Source organism: Blennius ocellaris (assembly GCF_963422515.1).
Source record: "Blennius ocellaris genome assembly, chromosome: 9".
Taxonomy (NCBI): domain Eukaryota; kingdom Metazoa; phylum Chordata; class Actinopteri; order Blenniiformes; family Blenniidae; genus Blennius; species Blennius ocellaris.
Window position 1 is genome coordinate 4984635 of NC_137658.1, and position 16840 is coordinate 5001474.

At 41.5% G+C, this 16840-nt stretch overlaps 1 protein-coding gene across 1 annotated transcript in view; it reads left to right on the top strand.

Moving 5' to 3' along the window:
* drp2 (dystrophin related protein 2) overlaps positions 1 to 16840 on the top strand; it is an 81673-nt gene that overhangs the window by 61285 nt on the left and 3548 nt on the right. The window contains exons 17-23 of the mRNA XM_080502401.1: positions 228 to 364; positions 2030 to 2095; positions 8267 to 8332; positions 10819 to 10965; positions 12380 to 12632; positions 15994 to 16111; positions 16369 to 16455. Coding sequence (XP_080358527.1) covers positions 228 to 364; positions 2030 to 2095; positions 8267 to 8332; positions 10819 to 10965; positions 12380 to 12632; positions 15994 to 16111; positions 16369 to 16455 — 874 coding nt within the window. The remainder of the gene's footprint in view (positions 1 to 227; positions 365 to 2029; positions 2096 to 8266; positions 8333 to 10818; positions 10966 to 12379; positions 12633 to 15993; positions 16112 to 16368; positions 16456 to 16840) is intronic.

Consider the following 16840-nt stretch of genomic DNA (forward strand, 5'->3'; position numbering starts at 1 on the left):
ATAAACAAAAGCAGAAGGAGAAAAAAGTAATCTCGAGGCAAGACCACCCAGGTGTGAGCTAAAGAAGGCAATATTTGCATGACGTCATTTTGGAGAAAGCAACTCCAAGATTCTTGAAGTGCTGCAATTTGTCTCCCATTGATCATCTCCCTTCTCTTTCATCCACTGCCTGTCACCCCCTTCATTTCCCCGCCCCCGACCACATCCACACCTAAATCACACTCCAGACAACCTCGGGAGAGAAGATGAGGGACTTCGCCAAGACTCTGAAGAATAAGTTCAGGTCGAAGCAGTACTTCACGAAGCACCCGCAGAGAGGTTACCTGCCGGTGCAATCAGTTCTGGAAGTGGAGAGCTCAGAGACGTGAGTATCTCGAGCACACACGCACACACACACACACACACAAACACGGTCGTCTCTTTGTTTCTTCTCTGGCACCGTCTGGCTTTTGATTTTCCTCAGTGACAGCCATGCAAACTCCCGCTGCTGTAGGCTAATTGTCATGTTGCCTGGCTGAGGCGGGTCGAAGGGACAGCTCTGTGTTCAGAATTATCATAATCTTGCTCCTGTGGTTGCAGTCTGGCTCCGGAGCACCTTCCACATGAGGGAGTCTCAGGGCACAAGGACAAAACAAAACAAAATAAAAAGAGCAGTGAGACTAAAATACATGAGATCATCAGGAATCCTGGCTTATGGCGAGAGCAGTACCTGGGATGCTGGAGTGTAATTATGCCCTCCATGTTGTCGCTGATTGTATTATTGAGATGTTTACCTTTTTTTCATCCTTCAACACTTTACTTTATGACTGTAATATTTGAAATCATTCAGATTTCACAGAGAGCTGAATGGAGTGCATCTTTTCTATCCAGGAAATTTCATCATAGCTGTGTCTTATAGTATGGTATGGTATCAGTTGTTGCTTTTGGAATAGCTCAGCAGCAATGTATAAATATGCCTTAATAAAACATTGCATGAATCGTTCAATCACCTTGGAGAGATCTTTGAAAATAACATGTTTGCTTTATTTACTTTGCGTAGTTTAGCTATATTTAACGGCTGAATCGAGCAGCCTCCCCTGAGCACCGGATTATTTACACATCTGTGCTTCTCGCCGACTTTCTTTTCAGTAAACCAGAAACTCATTAACATTACGACGCAGCCTTGCATTCTCAAGATTCTTGGCGCAGAGAGGGACATTATTAAAAACATCTTACTAACACTACATGCAGGCGTCCCCAGTCCTCTTGATTCTTAACCTCTCATAACTCATCCAAATTAATCGCAAACAACAACCAAAGATGTTAGAATTCAGGGTTTAATCAATACAAGTGAATTATATGTAGTCCAGAGGTTTTTTCTGAGCAAGATTTGCATTAACTTCTTTTGCTATGCAGATGTTACACAGCTGTACGTCCCACCGTAACCTGGCACAACCAAAAACTGCCCCATTACCCAAACTTCGGCACGCTAAGTTTAACTTTTGCTCACACTCTTTATTTCAGTAGTCTGGGAAAAAAAGGTTGTGCAGTTCTGTTTAAAGTTTTAACAAAGGACCAGATCATTTATTGGCTCTGCTTTCATATCTTTCAGATTAGTGAGTCGAACTTGATTTATTAAGTGAAAGTAAATATAATAGTCAAAGAGTACAGCACATCCAAAATGCCACGTGGCTTTAAACACACTGATATTTTAGACTTTAGATTTTGAATTTCCTGTCTTACTATTGTTTTGAACGCATTGCAACCATGGTTTGTTAAATTTGATTGCATAAAACCTGGAAATTAACTCAACTAATGTCAATCAATGTAATTGGAAGGAAGTTTGATGTGACATTGAGTAAGAAAAAAACAAAGATTTTCTGTTGTTCTCTAACATGTTGTGACATGTATGTTTCCGAAAAACAAAAGTGGTAATTTTGCATAATTAAAATACTTTTAGAGAATGCGTAGGATTGTCATGACTGCACGCTTGTGCAAAGTATTAAAAACGCCTTTGTGAAGCATTGACATTGCCTCTTTTTGTTCTCAGGCCGTGCTCCTCACCCAAGCTGCCCCATGCAGACACACACAGCAGGATTGAACATTATGCCAGCAGGTACGTGGCCCTCTGTGCAGTGCTACATATCAAATAATTACCACAGAGTCTCTCCCTCTCTTTGGCTTTCTTCTTTTCCAAATCATTTCCTTTCTTTTTTATATTCACTCCACCCGCTTCCACCTCTTCTCCTCCCCTGGCTCCTGTGCTCCCGCAGCCTTTAGTCTTTGCAGAGCGCTGATTGAGGTATTGATTTGGCTGAGCTGTACACCGCACTCCAGCCAGGATGGAGGCTGTGCTGCCCAGTGGTTTTCTCTCTCGTATTCTCCTCACAAACTCCCCAGCAGTGCACTTGGTGGTTGGTGTGTGTGTGTGTGTGTGTGTGTGTGTGTGTGTGTGTGTGTGTGTGTGTGTGTGTGTGTGTGTGTGTGTGTGTGTGTGTGTGTGTGTGTGTGTGTGTGTGTGTGTGTGTGTGTGGGTCAGCGGGGTCCAGCGTGCCTAGCGACTTGTCACTTGCTAGGGCAGCGAGCCCATTGGTCACCTGGGAGCTGTCGCTGTGGATTAGTCTCCGTGTGACAGGTTATAAACAGGGCACAGCACTGGACTCAGACACTCCTGGCAGCTCTGCCCACAGCGCGTGTGCATGCGCACGCGCACACACACACACACACACACACACACGCCTCTCCGCTGTGTGCGTGTGCTGGTAAGTGTGCCGTTGTGTATTACTTCCCCGAGGCTCTTACACTCTGCCAAAACGGAGAGAACACACACCAACCAGAGAGGAGGCACAATTGTCCTCTTTACCCCTCATAGCTCTCCTTTTTTTCCCTTTCTCCTGTTTGCTTTTTTCTCTTTTGCATGATCCCTCTCTTCTATTGTCTCCCACACACTCGTCATTAAACATCTTTTTATGTCTTGCAGACAATTTCTTCTTCTTCTTCCCTTCTCTCCGCTGCTTCTTTTTCTTTCTTTTTTTTTTATAAATATTTCCTCCTCCATTTACTCATTTGTTTTCAATTACGGTGCAATTTTCTTCAAACAGCTCTCGAGTCATTGGTCACTTAGAGGAATCTCTAGAAGTGTAATACACTGAACTGCTCTATTAACTACAAACACACAAGAAGATCAGAGGTGGAAGTAGATTTGGCAAATGTGGAAAACATTTGAAGAAGGAAATAATGTTTCTGCCAAGTAGACTCATCCAGTTGAAAGGAGTGAATAACTTTTGTCAAAATACCAAGAATATCCCTATTCTTGTGTAACTGGGGGCTTTCCCGTGTAGAATTTGCATGTTCTCCCTGGGCATGCATAAGTTTCTTTCCAAGTCATGTGGACCAGGTCTCATAGTCTAAATGTTTGTCTGTTTGAGGTTAAATGCTTTAAACTGAGTGTGAGTGACTCTCTGTCTGCTTGTGTTTGAATTGAGATCGACTTGTCCTGAGTATATTCATGCCCACAGTCAGCCCAGACTGACTCCAGCTTGAAAAAAGCAGTATAGGAGATGGATGGATTAATATAAACTCCCACTGATAACAACATATTATCAGTGCGAATTTGTTACAAGCCACCATATTATCAAAGGGTTTAAAACCAAACAGTTTCTGACGCAATGTGATGCGGCAGCACTTCTAAAGTGTCTTCATGTGTTGAGCTTTAAAAACTCTTCACGCGCATGAATGCTTGGTAAAATACCACGCATGTGTAATTGTTATGATCGACAAATAGCTACCCACTGTTTGTCGATCATAACAATTACACATGCGTGCTATCTTCACACGCATGATTCCGTGGTAAGATAGCACGGATGTGTAATTGTTATGATCGACAAATAGCTACCCACTGTTTGTCGTTTTTAACCTGTGTGGATTTCGGCCTCGAGCCAGTTCTTTCTATTTGTAGCTACCTATTGTTTCTTACGGGGGACTGTGTGCAGCCGTGGATCCGGTCTGTTGAGCAATTATTTAAGGCAGCGGTATTGTCAATGCGGGATTAACTCGAAATAGACTACATTATTCATAATGAAGAAATATGTCAGCCAGTGCATCGGAGTGGCTGATTGATGTGACTGTTTTCAGTCGTAGGACAACAGTGGAGCTCAGTGAAGCAGAGGCATGCCTAAGCTGTATCAAACTTTGATGCACACGGGGTTTATAGCCTATTTTGTTCAGGGAAACACAATTTATATATATATATATATATATATATATATATAATATTATATTATATATTATATTTTCCTTTGAATAATTTGCAAATCTGTTCAACCGTTTAATAAATGATTTGCAACACAATATTCATGTCAGGGTTTATATAATAAAATTAGAGTACAGCTCTGTTATGAAGTGTTGTAAATAATGTATTATGAATTAATTATGCAGTATCCTCTACTTATGGATGTGTTTATAGGAGACTATAAGAATTTATTCAAATGCATTGACTTGTGAAATTGTACTTCACTCTGCTTATATCTGCACAAACCAACACAGTGCTGTCATTTTTATATTATCATCTGTGTTAAATCCAATGCATTACTAACACAGAGATGTGCTGTTGTTGAGCCCTCCCTCCTCTTCTCCACATATTTATGTATCTGGATCAAGGCTCTGAGTCCCCGCGAGCCATCAAAGTTTAGATCAGCGCTCACATCTGACATGGGGTAACAGAGGACTCACACTCACGACTTGTGAGACAGGTTCGGCCCTCGAGGGAACTTATTCAAAGTCCAAACAAAGGTCGTCAACATGAAGGCAGAGAATCCGACTCAGGTACCTGTGGGATGGGTTAGAGTTAAACCAGAAAAAAAAGAAAAAGAAAAAAAAAGGAAACAGATCAAAACCAAATTAACCAAATTTGAAAATTGAAGGGACGCGAGACTGGATGGCACAAGATGAAGTAACAACAGAGAAGTTAACAAGACACAGGTGGAAACTGTCAGATGAGTGCGGCTGGAATCAGCTCAGTGAAGGACATGAAGGCGTTTGGAACGGGAAGAAGAGCGTTGCTAAACAAATCAGGCATGAGGACAAAACTTACATGAAAGCACTCAAACTTGAACAACTTCAATAAAGTCCTGGGCTCTTGCTCCATCTGTTCTTTCTTTCTTTCTTTCTTTTTCTCATATACACTCAAATTCTTCCTAAATTAAGCCAATTCATTTTAAAATCACAATAAAAATAACATTAAAAATAGTGTGTGCCTGATAATCGTGTGTGCGTGCATGCGTGCGTGTGCCCTTCAGCACTTTTTGCAGGGGTGTAGGTGCTAATCTGTGGCATGAATGTAGTCTCCGGTTATCTCAGAGAAGATCGAGTATTTGAGGTTTTGGGTTGGAAAAGTCGGATCTGTGGTCATGTCAAACACAAAGACAGTTTCTGTCTCTTCCCTTTTCTCTCTCGTATCGCTCGCCCTTCCCCCCACATCGACGCAGGACTTTATTCCTTTCATCATCACCACCGCTTTGACATCTCATCGAGGAGAGATGAGAAGAAGATAATAAAAAACCCTCTCAGAACTCTGATAGGATTACTCCTCTCCAACCATCCTTCCCGCTCCTGTTTCTCATTTACTCTCAAATTAATCTACACAATCTTGACTGTGAACACACGTGTATGAAAGACATGCACGCTTTCTGTCCTTTCTGCTCTCATTTGCTGTTGTTCCGGGCTGAGGCTGGATGTTTGTGGAGGGTTTTTATGGTCAATTGTGTCTCAGATTGAAGAATCAGCTTCAGGTTCAGTGACGGGGGGGTGGGGGGGGGGGTCAAAGCTTAGATTTCTGTTTGTTGCAGTCTGGTTGAGAACTGGGCAGAAAGAGGACGATAGGTAAATGCTGCTGACAGCTTCCATATCACTCACACCTCCTCTTCCCACTTCTCACTCCTTCAGCTGACGACACACCACGAAAGATGATGCAGCATGGATGATATCGGTGTGTATTTGTGTGCAACGGGAATGCTGCAGTGAAGATTCAAGGGCGCTTTCATGTTGCACATGCAAGAATACAAACACATGCGAGCAGCCGCAAGGCTACGAGCACACTTACATCGATTGGCTGGTTGTCTGTGGCAGTTAATTAGACCCTGGAAGGAGAGAAATACTAAACTCTGAACCTACTCTGATCATCAATACGTCAGACTAAAGCTCTGTGATTATTCTATTATATTTATATTTCTAATAATGTTTTTTTTGGGCTTGCATCCAACAAGTCTCAGTACCTGTGCACTCCAGGTCTTGTGTTCCACCTTGATCCTTTTATGAGTAGAAGTAAATGGATGGCCTTGTGCATTCAAGTGCAAAGCTAAACATTTACTCAGAGGTGACAATGATGGAGAGCAAAGGTTAGAAACACATTTACTGCATCATGGGCCATGGACGATACGATTGGTAATTATGCTACAGCAGTGAAATAGCCGTAAGTGGTGCAATAAACATGACAATGAACATGGATGCACACGGAGAAGTCTTGATTGCTGCTAGAAGTATCAAGACAGTAGTGTGTGTGAAAACACCATGTAAAACAAGGTAAATTAACTTGTCAAGTGTCTGGGTTTCATCTGCAAAGGGACAAAAGCTGTGAAGTAGGAAGGGTAATTTAGCCATCTTCGTGCTCAACAATCAGTATGAGGTATGTGCTATGTTTAATAACATAGAAATCTTGGTTATCTGTTTTCCATCAATTTATCTTTTATACTGCTTTATTCAACTTTGGGTCAGTGAATAAGAGAGAATAATTCCAGCTCACGATAGATGACAGATGATCTTCTTTAAAGTCACATTCTAAAATGCATGTTGGACGATTAAAAGGAACCAGGGATCTTGAAGAAACCCCACATATGAACTAAGAGAACATTCAAACTCTGCTTCTTGTTCATTTGTGTGAACAATAGACTTAATAAATTGAATTGAATTAATATCAGGCATTTATCCAAGAACTTATCCAAGGAAACCTACAGGTTGACGCCTCGGAAGTACAAAAGGTCTGAGAAAAAAAACAAAACCCAAGCCAAGTCACAGCTTGTATAAATTCAAGAGAAAAAGCTCTGTTACTGGGATGGGAAATGTTAAAGCACAAATACATTAACATCATTCATTTAGATGTTAATTGTACCAAATCATATCACGAGACATTACATTTTGTATGTTCACCTGGAATTAACCTCAACATAAAGAGCAGGAGAACCCAGCGATTACTGACAAAGGAAGAATATCCAACCTTCATACGCAAAGGCGAGCCGCTGTCAACCAGAATCCTTCTCCCTTTGAAACTTAACATAGCACTCTGTTGTATTCTCTTTCTATTACTCCACTCAATTACATTTATAATCCACACATCTGAACAGTTTGGTTTCCCATTCAACTGAGACGGACAAACTGGTATCTGGAAGCTTCTGTCCAATACAACACATTAGGATCAATCGCAATTCATTCAAGATGTCGGCTGATGAAGGTTTTTATTCAACCACTAACCCGAGTGTTTGATTCAAACTGCTTCCAGTGTCTCAACCAATTTACCTTCAACTCTCTTTTTTTCGGTTTTAAACTTAACTTTTTGATTCTGGTGTGAATTCTATTCTTTAATCCATCAAAAAAAAAAAAAGATATATATATATATATATATTAAAAAAGGTCCTTTTTTTATCCTGTGATTTCTCTGCCACAGAGCCTTTTATTTGGTATTACAGTGAAGCAGCTCACAGAGCAGCGGTCCACAGAGCTGTCCTCTGACACCCAGCTGGATATAATACAGGACTTCAAGCGCTGTCCTTGGTCCTGAAAAACCACACAGAGGCTCACATGCAGGCTGACACGCAGCTGCTGGACAGCAGCACTTTTCCACAGGGCTTTTTTTTTGTTTTGTTTTATTGCCTGCACACCGGTCGACACGATACTGTACACTTTCTTTCATTTCTCCTCATGGACATTTTTACAGCTTGTAAGTTAAGGCAAGTCCTGCCAGTCTGCAGTCTTGTTAGCCTGATATTTCTTTGCTATATTGTTGATACCCATACTACTACGAGGCCAAAGGTCTCCTCCACGCTATATAAAGTCGACTCTGTTGTGATTATTTGTTTCAACCTTGTGTTTGGCGTGTGACAAAATCAGTCAGTTGATTTGATTGAACCTACACTTAAACTCTCCCGTATTCTCCCAGTGTGCGTCTCCCTGTAGATACAGTACGTGTGTATTTGATTGACATCTCATTCCTGTGTATTTATGTGTGCCTCTATAGATTGGCAGAAATGGAGAGCCAGAATTGTTCATTCTTCACAGACAGCCTGTCTCCGGATGAAAGCCTGTGAGTACACTGCCACCCCCACACTACAAACCCCGTCATTACAACCTCAACCTTTCAGAGATTATGCGTGTGTTCTGTGTTTTCTTTTTTTCCCTCCTTGATACATTGGCTGTTTCTGTGTTTACGTGTGTGCTCAGGCTTATACATGTATGTTCGACTGTTAGGAAAAGGCTTGAATAATCAGGCACATAATGAAAATGACCCAGAGCGAGTAGCTCACATGCACTCCCCCTTCATAATCCACATGCTTGCTGTGATTAGGGTCCGTGCGTAAACACACAAAGCTTATATGTGTGTGTGTGTGTGTGTGTGTGTGTGTGTGTGTGTGTGTGTGTGTGTGTGTGTGTGTGTGTGTGTGTGTGTGTGTGTGTGTGTGTGTGTGTGTGTGTGTGTGTGTGTATATATATATATATGTGTGTGTCAGTAGAAATCAGATAAGTGGTGGATGTTGGCGAGGTTTCAGCTGTGAGAGACATAATTCTTCATCGTCGCAGAGAGAGAATGCCACCTGGAGACAGTTGTTGTTTGAGATCATGTATTTGTGTTTGTCTTTTTGCATTTTCTTGACATCGATATGGGCTGTCAACCATTTCTTCCTCCTTCTGAGATCGTTTTCATTTTTTTCATTTTTTTTTTATTGTGCTTTAAAGTTGAGGTTGCTAGCCCAGTAGCTCACTACAAAGTGCTGCTTTGGACTTTCAGGGCTCCAGGTGTGTGGTTGAGTGCGTGTGTGCATTGTGAACTGTGCTCATTATTTCTTTTCAGATGTGTGTCTTCACTGAGAGGGCTGTGATTGACATCACATTAAGAATTAGTTTTAGGTTGGAAAAAAACAAAAACAAACTACAATGCAGCAACTTTCTACTACTGACTTTGGTGCTTCTCGAGCCTGCTCACAGTGTATTTCCTGGCATGTGCACGCGTCTAAAGTCTTGCTTACATGAATCATTGTTTCAAAACTGTGTACGGGCATGTCGTATTTGTCTTTACGCATGTGAATAAGTTGTTGCCTCAGAGGGAATTTGTATGCGTGACGTTACCTTTCTACCTTCCACGTGTAGCCTGGCAGTGTTGTGTCTTCTGCTCCTTTGCCTTTGCATCTTGTTCATATTCTGCAAGCCCGCCCCTCTGTCAGTGCTCCTCTGTTTTGTTTTTTTCTTGTTAATGCTGCATGGCTCTGTACATGCTGCTGTGCTATCTGTGTCTCCAGCTGGTGTTTGGTTGGCATCATACTGTTTTCCGTCTTGAACCATGCTGCCTGTGTGCACAGCCGTCACCCTCCACCTGTGAACGTTCTTCCGAGTTCAGTTTGCTCAATAGCACCTAGCAGACCTTGATTTAAGCTTTCACTTATCAATCCATCTGTCATCGTTTAAAAGTTTGCAGTAAGGAATTTTTCAAAATGATTGAAAACTCCTGTGTACCGAATAGTGTGCAATATTTACTAATGTAATAAAATAATCAAGATAGCCAGAAAATGTCCTCTGAGCTGCGGAGCCACTTAGTTCCAGCAACAATTCATCAACAACTAAAGTGAAGTTGGCAAGCTCATGTGAGTCAGCTATAAAGTAGGTTAATTGGATTATAATTGCATACAGCCATTCACGTAATTTGCATCAAAATGTAAATGGGGCTTTTGACTTGGAGAAATACGTCTATTCTGAATAAAAATTACATCAATAAAATAATTGTGTAGCATAATATAGGTGCGTGTTTTAGCATGCCACTGTAAAAAATACAGAATGGTCCTTCTTGAATGAAATTGTGAATATCTATTAAGAATGCCACAACAAGTGGTGAAAGGCAATTTTCTAAACACCTGTTTTGTAAATAGTGACATATTTAAAAAATGTTTGTTCAAATGTACGTAGCTACTGTCACTCATCTGAATTGTAAAGTGGTTAGGGTAATAGAATAATAGGAAAATGAAGGCAGTGAAATAATTTCAGCCTCTTTTAAACAAGGCATCTGCAATGTTTAAATTGAAGTTGTAATGCAAAATCTATAACCTTTAGTTTTTTTTTAACTGTGGCTCAATAAAATGTTTTTCTTTGTAGGCAAAAGCATTATCACAACAAGCAAACAATTGTCTTTGTTTAAAAGCAATTGCCAAAGATTCACAGATCCATTTATTGCCCTTGGTCTGCCAGTGAGGTTTTATTATGGTTTATTATTCAAGCAATGCTTTGTGTTGTAGCTTAAGATGCGCCTCACATTCTTAATCATGCGAGTGGGTCCTAATGGTCTTACGAGCCAAGTTTATGACAGAGTACATAATATTTGGACTGTGAACCTTGCAATGTGTCCCGTCCCGTTGTTTTTCGTCTTGTCTCATTGTGTCTGGTCCGGTAATGCCATCCCTCATCCTGCTGGCCCGGCCTTGCTTTGGCCTGTTTGCCCCCCCCTGATGCTGTTGGCTCTGCTTTGTGCTGCTGGTGGCTGTGTGCTGGTGGCTCAGTGTGCTGTCTCCTGTGTGGGGGACTCAGGGATGAAGATCAGTACCTCCTGCGTCACTCCAGCCCAGCCCTGGACCATGACTCGCCGTGCGGACAGCACATGCTGCTGGCTCACCTGGAGCACCAGGACAAGGAGCAGCTGCAACGCACCCTGGCCCGCCTGGAGAATGAAAACAGGTCTGTAGCCTGGAAAATGAAGTGTATTTCAGGATATGGTTTATTGTGTTGGGAGCAAGTTATTATTTTTTTGGGGGGGTGAGAGGGGAGATGTTTTCATGCACAAATAATATCTCTGAACCACATCCATTGCGCACACATATTTGACAAACAAGTATATACGACAAGAAATTAGATTTTTGTCTTCATGTTTAAGCATTCAAAATGTTGTGTTGAATTTCTTATGGATCGATTTCATAAAGATGAGACACAAAGTTTAGAGCAGGGGCATAAAAATTGTGAGTGAGTGAGTGATTTTTATTTTTATTTATTTATTTAGTTTTATCAGTGAAGCTCACAAGCATAATAACACATGTATGTGTGTTTATCTGGGTATATGACTCCCTTCAGTGTGTCTGCCACCATCTGAAAACCCCCCTGTAGAGAGTAAACACTTCCACACTCAAAATCCTTTTGAACGGCATCAAGTGAATAAAATATGATTTTCTGTGTGCATACCTGACAGTCGGGTCTGTAAAATGTTGTGGTTACAGTCTGCAGTTGCTTGAAAATTGTTTTTTTTGTTCTTGTTTTTGCGTAAAAAATTGATTCAAGTGCTTAATTGAACATCACTCCAACGCATGGCGGTTGAATTCATTTAATTTGAACTTATCTGTTTGATGCACATGTATTTTTTTTCTATTAGTAAAGCAATTTAATTTTCCCTGCTCATTTAATAAGTGACCAGAGGCAAACTTGATGTTAATGATTCATATGAATATATTGCTTGACTTCAGTTCAGTTGTGACCTCTCCGGACATACATATGCACACGCACACACGTTTGCCCTTTGGCTGTCTAAAACCTTGACTTAATTCTTTTTTTTTTTTTTTACAAACGATGTCTCATGCTATCATGTGCGTTGTTGTGTCTATGATGACTAAAGTGGATGCTGTAGCTTAGTCTGCATCATTTGTTGGTTTGCCGTATCTGAAAGATGAATCAAAAGCAGCATGAGACATCCTGCTGCATATATGCACATATACATGTAGAACTGCTGTGTCAATGCAACAATTGGTTAATTATTTGGTTTCCATACTAAAACTGAAATCAGCTTTGAAATTTGAATCTGGTTTAAAAAAACAGCTGCTTTTGATGAGAACTATACTAAATGACTGGTGATTAATAGAACTGCCATATGCTTCGTGTCAACAATACAATAACATCGTGCTGCATTCTCCAATGTGTTTGTATTTGCATGTGAATTGATATGTTCTAAATATATAGTAGAAAATGTGTCCTTTTTTGGGGGGGGTTGTATTTACTTGTCTCAGCTTGATAAATATCTCTACTTCTGCAGTTCTGTTTTGAATGTTGCACTAACAAGTTGGCCTGACTGTTTCTCCTCCATCTGTTCTGCACTGTGGGTCCTCAGGGTGCTGCAGGGTGAGTACAGGCGGCTGAAGTGGAAGCATGAAGAGGCGGCGTCGGTTCCCATGCTGACTGAGGCCGGAGAAGGCGGCCCGGGTTCACCCACAGCAGAAGGACAGCAGGACGAGGAGCTCCTGGCCGAGGCCCGGGTCCTCCGGCAGCACAAGACGCGCCTGGAGACCCGCATGCAGATCCTGGAGGATCACAACAAACAGCTCGAGTCTCAGCTGCGCAGGCTGAGGGAGCTGCTGTTACAGGTACTGAGAGAGTTGCCCTGAAATACCATTTTGAGATATTGTTGTTATGTGCTTCTTCTTTTTAGCTCCAAAAATTTCAATGGAAGAAATATTGCTGTGTGCTCAGCTCAGCTCAGGTTTAGTGGTATTGTGGTAAGCACTGTCGCCTCCTGTTGAGAGTCTCACTAGTCTAGACACAGAGCTGGAGGCTTTCTCTGGGTACTCTAGTTTCCACCCACAGTTCAAAAGCATGCACAGGAGGTTGATTAGTGACCCTAAATTGCCCATAAGTGTGAATGTGTCAATGATCATATCTGTGTTTGGCCTATGATGGACTGGGCGTTCCCAAACCTTCACTCCTCGTTGGTTATTCAGCTCCAGCTCTCTGCGATCAGAAGTGGATGAAGCGATATAGAAGATGGAGCAACTTCAGAATACCTTGTGTGTGTGTGTGTGTGTGTGTGTGTGTGTGTGTGTGTGTGTGTGTGTGTGTGTGTGTGTGTGTGTGTGTGTGTGTGTGTGTGTGTGTGTGTGTGTGTGTGTGTGTGTGTGTGTGTGTGTGTGTGTGTACGCGCACGCGCACGCGCATGACTTCATCCGGTTTCGACTCCATCACTCCATGAGTTTGATAAATCTGGACGGTAGATAGATGCAGCCTGAATTATATATTCATATGGGCAGAAATCATTTTCACTTTCACACTGAAGTGATGCAACAAAAAACAATATTGAAGTTTTGGCGAGTGACGAGAATCAACATCACAGAGCAATGAGAAAGGACTTCAGCAGTCTAGACTTTAGTGGGGGAGCAGGCAGTTTACGTCTGATGGGAGTGATGGAGCGACTCCATGACCAGGGTGAAGGATAAGGTAGTGACGTGGAGGAGGCGGAGGTGGAGGGGGAGGGGGAGGGCTGCACACCGCGCTGTCTGAAAGGCAGAATGACCGTTTTATGATTATACCGAGGTTGTGAGTTGTAATGACTGACGGGCTCTGGGAAGAAAAACACGCGCAGAATGATAATCGAACAAAAGCAGTGAAGAAACATTAAAACAGGAAAGCAGAAGTGATGAAGCAGAAGCAATATCCATGTTAGTGTGTTGAATTATTATGGACAGACGTAGAATAGACGCACACTGAGCATGCATAAGCTTCAGCTGAAATCTATGAATTATTTGTTCTTCATTGAATTCCATTTCACGTTATTATTTCCCAAATGATGGAGGATTTAGATCAGACTTTAAATATCAATGAGCAGGCTCCTGAGGAGATATTGACATTTTAAAGACACATAAATAAAAGTGTTACCACTATTTGATGTGAACTAGTCATTTTTCTACAAACTGTAATGTTAAATGGTGTATTATGAATTATCATTAACCTTAATATCTTAACCTTTCATAGAGTGCTCATTAAATGTGTAAATTATACATTTAAACCATAAAGAGGAAAAATATGTCTTTTATTGCTTCAAAGTCAATATAAAGATACACCATTTCATTGCAATTATACAGTCAAATCTCTAGCTGTAAGTAGACTTTAGTCTCTTGCCAATATTGCTAATACATTATTGAGTACTATAGTAACACTGTTTTATTTGCAAAAAGTATTCCAAATATGTGTCAATAGATTTATTGGGTGTTTGTTTAAACATAGATGCTGTCATCTGTAGTCGTTGTCTGAGTACAGATCCACAGGTTTTCACATTTGTTAATGTTTTTAGGATGATTGTATCAATCAGGTGCATTACATGAGAACATGAGAGGCTTTACAAAAACAAAAGCATCAAACTATTTAATGAAGCTATATATATATATATATATATATATATGAACCTCCCCTTAGGTGCACGCCACATACACAAAAAGATCACATAATCCCATAATAAACATTATTCAGTAACATTATTTTCTTATTACTATTTTACTAGTTTGTTAACTATGCCTGCCAGAAATAATTTGGTTTATGTGCTTTATATCTTGCAAGGCTTTCAAAAAAGTCAAATTGAGTTTTTCCTGGTATTGTTCAACTGGAAAATTAAGCCAAAATGTTATTTTTTTTAAAGTATGATTAGTTTATATTTCAGCTTCTCACGAACATCAGAAGAAGTGTCTGGTTTGTTAGGTCAGCTCACAGTTTGCAGGGCTGTCGTACTGCAGCTGATCATTTGCATGTATTCCTATTTTCGAGCTGATCATCGAAGCTCTTTTCTTTATTAGACGGTCACTACTATTTTCACCACATGCCACTACTATTTTCACACATCGTCTGTTGAAGGACTCCAGCGAGCCGCCGCAGCTCTTTCTGTAACCGCAGTATGAATAAAAGGTGCAGAGAGAAATTCATATTCAATGGTTTTCAACATTTGTATGCGTCACACTGCATACATCAGGTAGCACAGACCTTCAAATACATTTATACAGGTATGAAGAGGCAAGGGGTGCACATGTTGAAAAAGGAAATGGATATACAAAGTAGGGCAGTATAGATAGAATGAGTTAAGTAAGCCTTGAGACATGGGAGCAACACATAAAAGGATTTACTGCAGTATGGAGGAAACGTGACAATGAGATTGATAGGGAAAGTAGAAGCTGACATTACGACTTACTGTAATTGGGATGTGTAAATTCTTTACAATGGGGGTGTTTGAATTGCATGCCTGGGCCACCGACTTAAAACAAAGGAAAGGGAGTGATTTACAAGAGGGGAAAGGCACTAAGAAAGACTGACAAGAAGCTGCTTCTTCAGGTGAAAGACGTGGAAATTAAGAGTGAGGACAGATGAGAATGTGGGTAGGAGGGAGGAGGTGGAGAAAAAAAATACTGTTTGAATTCTTGCCTTTTCTCCCTGCACTGAAATCACAGTTTCATTTCCTCAGAAAATAAAATATGTGGGATCTACCTCTGTAGTCGGTAGATGTGTATATAGGATCCCCCTCTGCAGAATCTTCTGTTGCATTGCATCTGCTGAACTCACCCACCCCTTGAGTATTACTCCACAGTTGCTAAAAACAATACAAAATGATGGTACATTGTCTATAATATCCTCAAGAGTTACATTATGCACATTTGATTGTGAGTTAAGATTTCCATCCATCTCTGTCAGTGTGTTTTCTGTTTTGCTGCTCTGTGCAGCGCGAGTCCCCGTCTTCTTATCTTCCTATCAAAGCACAAATCGTAGTAACCTGATGAATTTGTGTAACAGCTGTAGGAGAAAATTGCCTCTTTTTAAATAATTTTACTCTGATGCCATTGGAGAGCTGCTGGCCGAGTGCCACCAGACGTCACATTTGTTATCAGCCGAAGGACGAAGCGAGTTCTACAACAAGGGTGAATACAAGCAATTATTGAAACTAAATGATGACAAATTCTTCCTATGGAACAGCCCAAAGACGATTCGGAGGCAAATGGATCAGAACCATCAACCTTGTCTTCCCCGGTGTCCGGAGGGGGTCACCATGGAGAGCCGGCCAGCAGAGAGACTACTGACACAGAAGCGGCAGGTCAGGGACGTGCAGCCAGCCTCAGATGTGGATCTGACACTTGCACGCATGCAGAATGTGAAACCATGCATTAAATCAGCGTGCAGTAACGTGTGTGTGTGTGTGTGTGTGTGTGTGTGTGTGTGTGTGTGTGTGTGTGTGTGTGTGTGTGTGTGTGTGTGTGTGTGTGTGTGTGTGTGTGTGTGTGTGTGTGTGTGTGTGTGTGTGTGTGTGTGTGTGTGTGTGTGTGTGTGTGTGTGTGTGTGTGCGCGCATCAGGAGATGATTTGGAGCATGAGCAGGACACGGTGCTGCAGCTCCAGGAGGTCATCGAGCAGCTGAGGAACGTCTTCCCTTCAGAACCAGGTGAGTTCCTCTCACCTGCGCGGACCTTCGTTTGCCGTGGCGCTTCACACTCAGACTCTCTTTCTCCTCCATGGCCCTCGGGAATGTGAGAGATGGAGAGGAGAGCAAATATGTACTGCCGTGGGTCGATAGTCTGAGGGAAGGGACGAGGAGATGAAGTAGCCGAGAGGAGGAGGAGGTAGATGGGGCAGAGACTGAGACTGTCGCAAAGGAAGACGTAGAGCATCACTGTCATACTTTTCAAGCTGTCTCGTTACATTTAAAATGCAATTTTCTCCACAAGCTAAAGCCTGTAACTTTAACAAAGAAAGGGATTATAATAATTATAGCCTTCTTAGTTATAGCCAAGAATAGTGTCTTGGTCTTTTGCATGTGTTCCTAAACT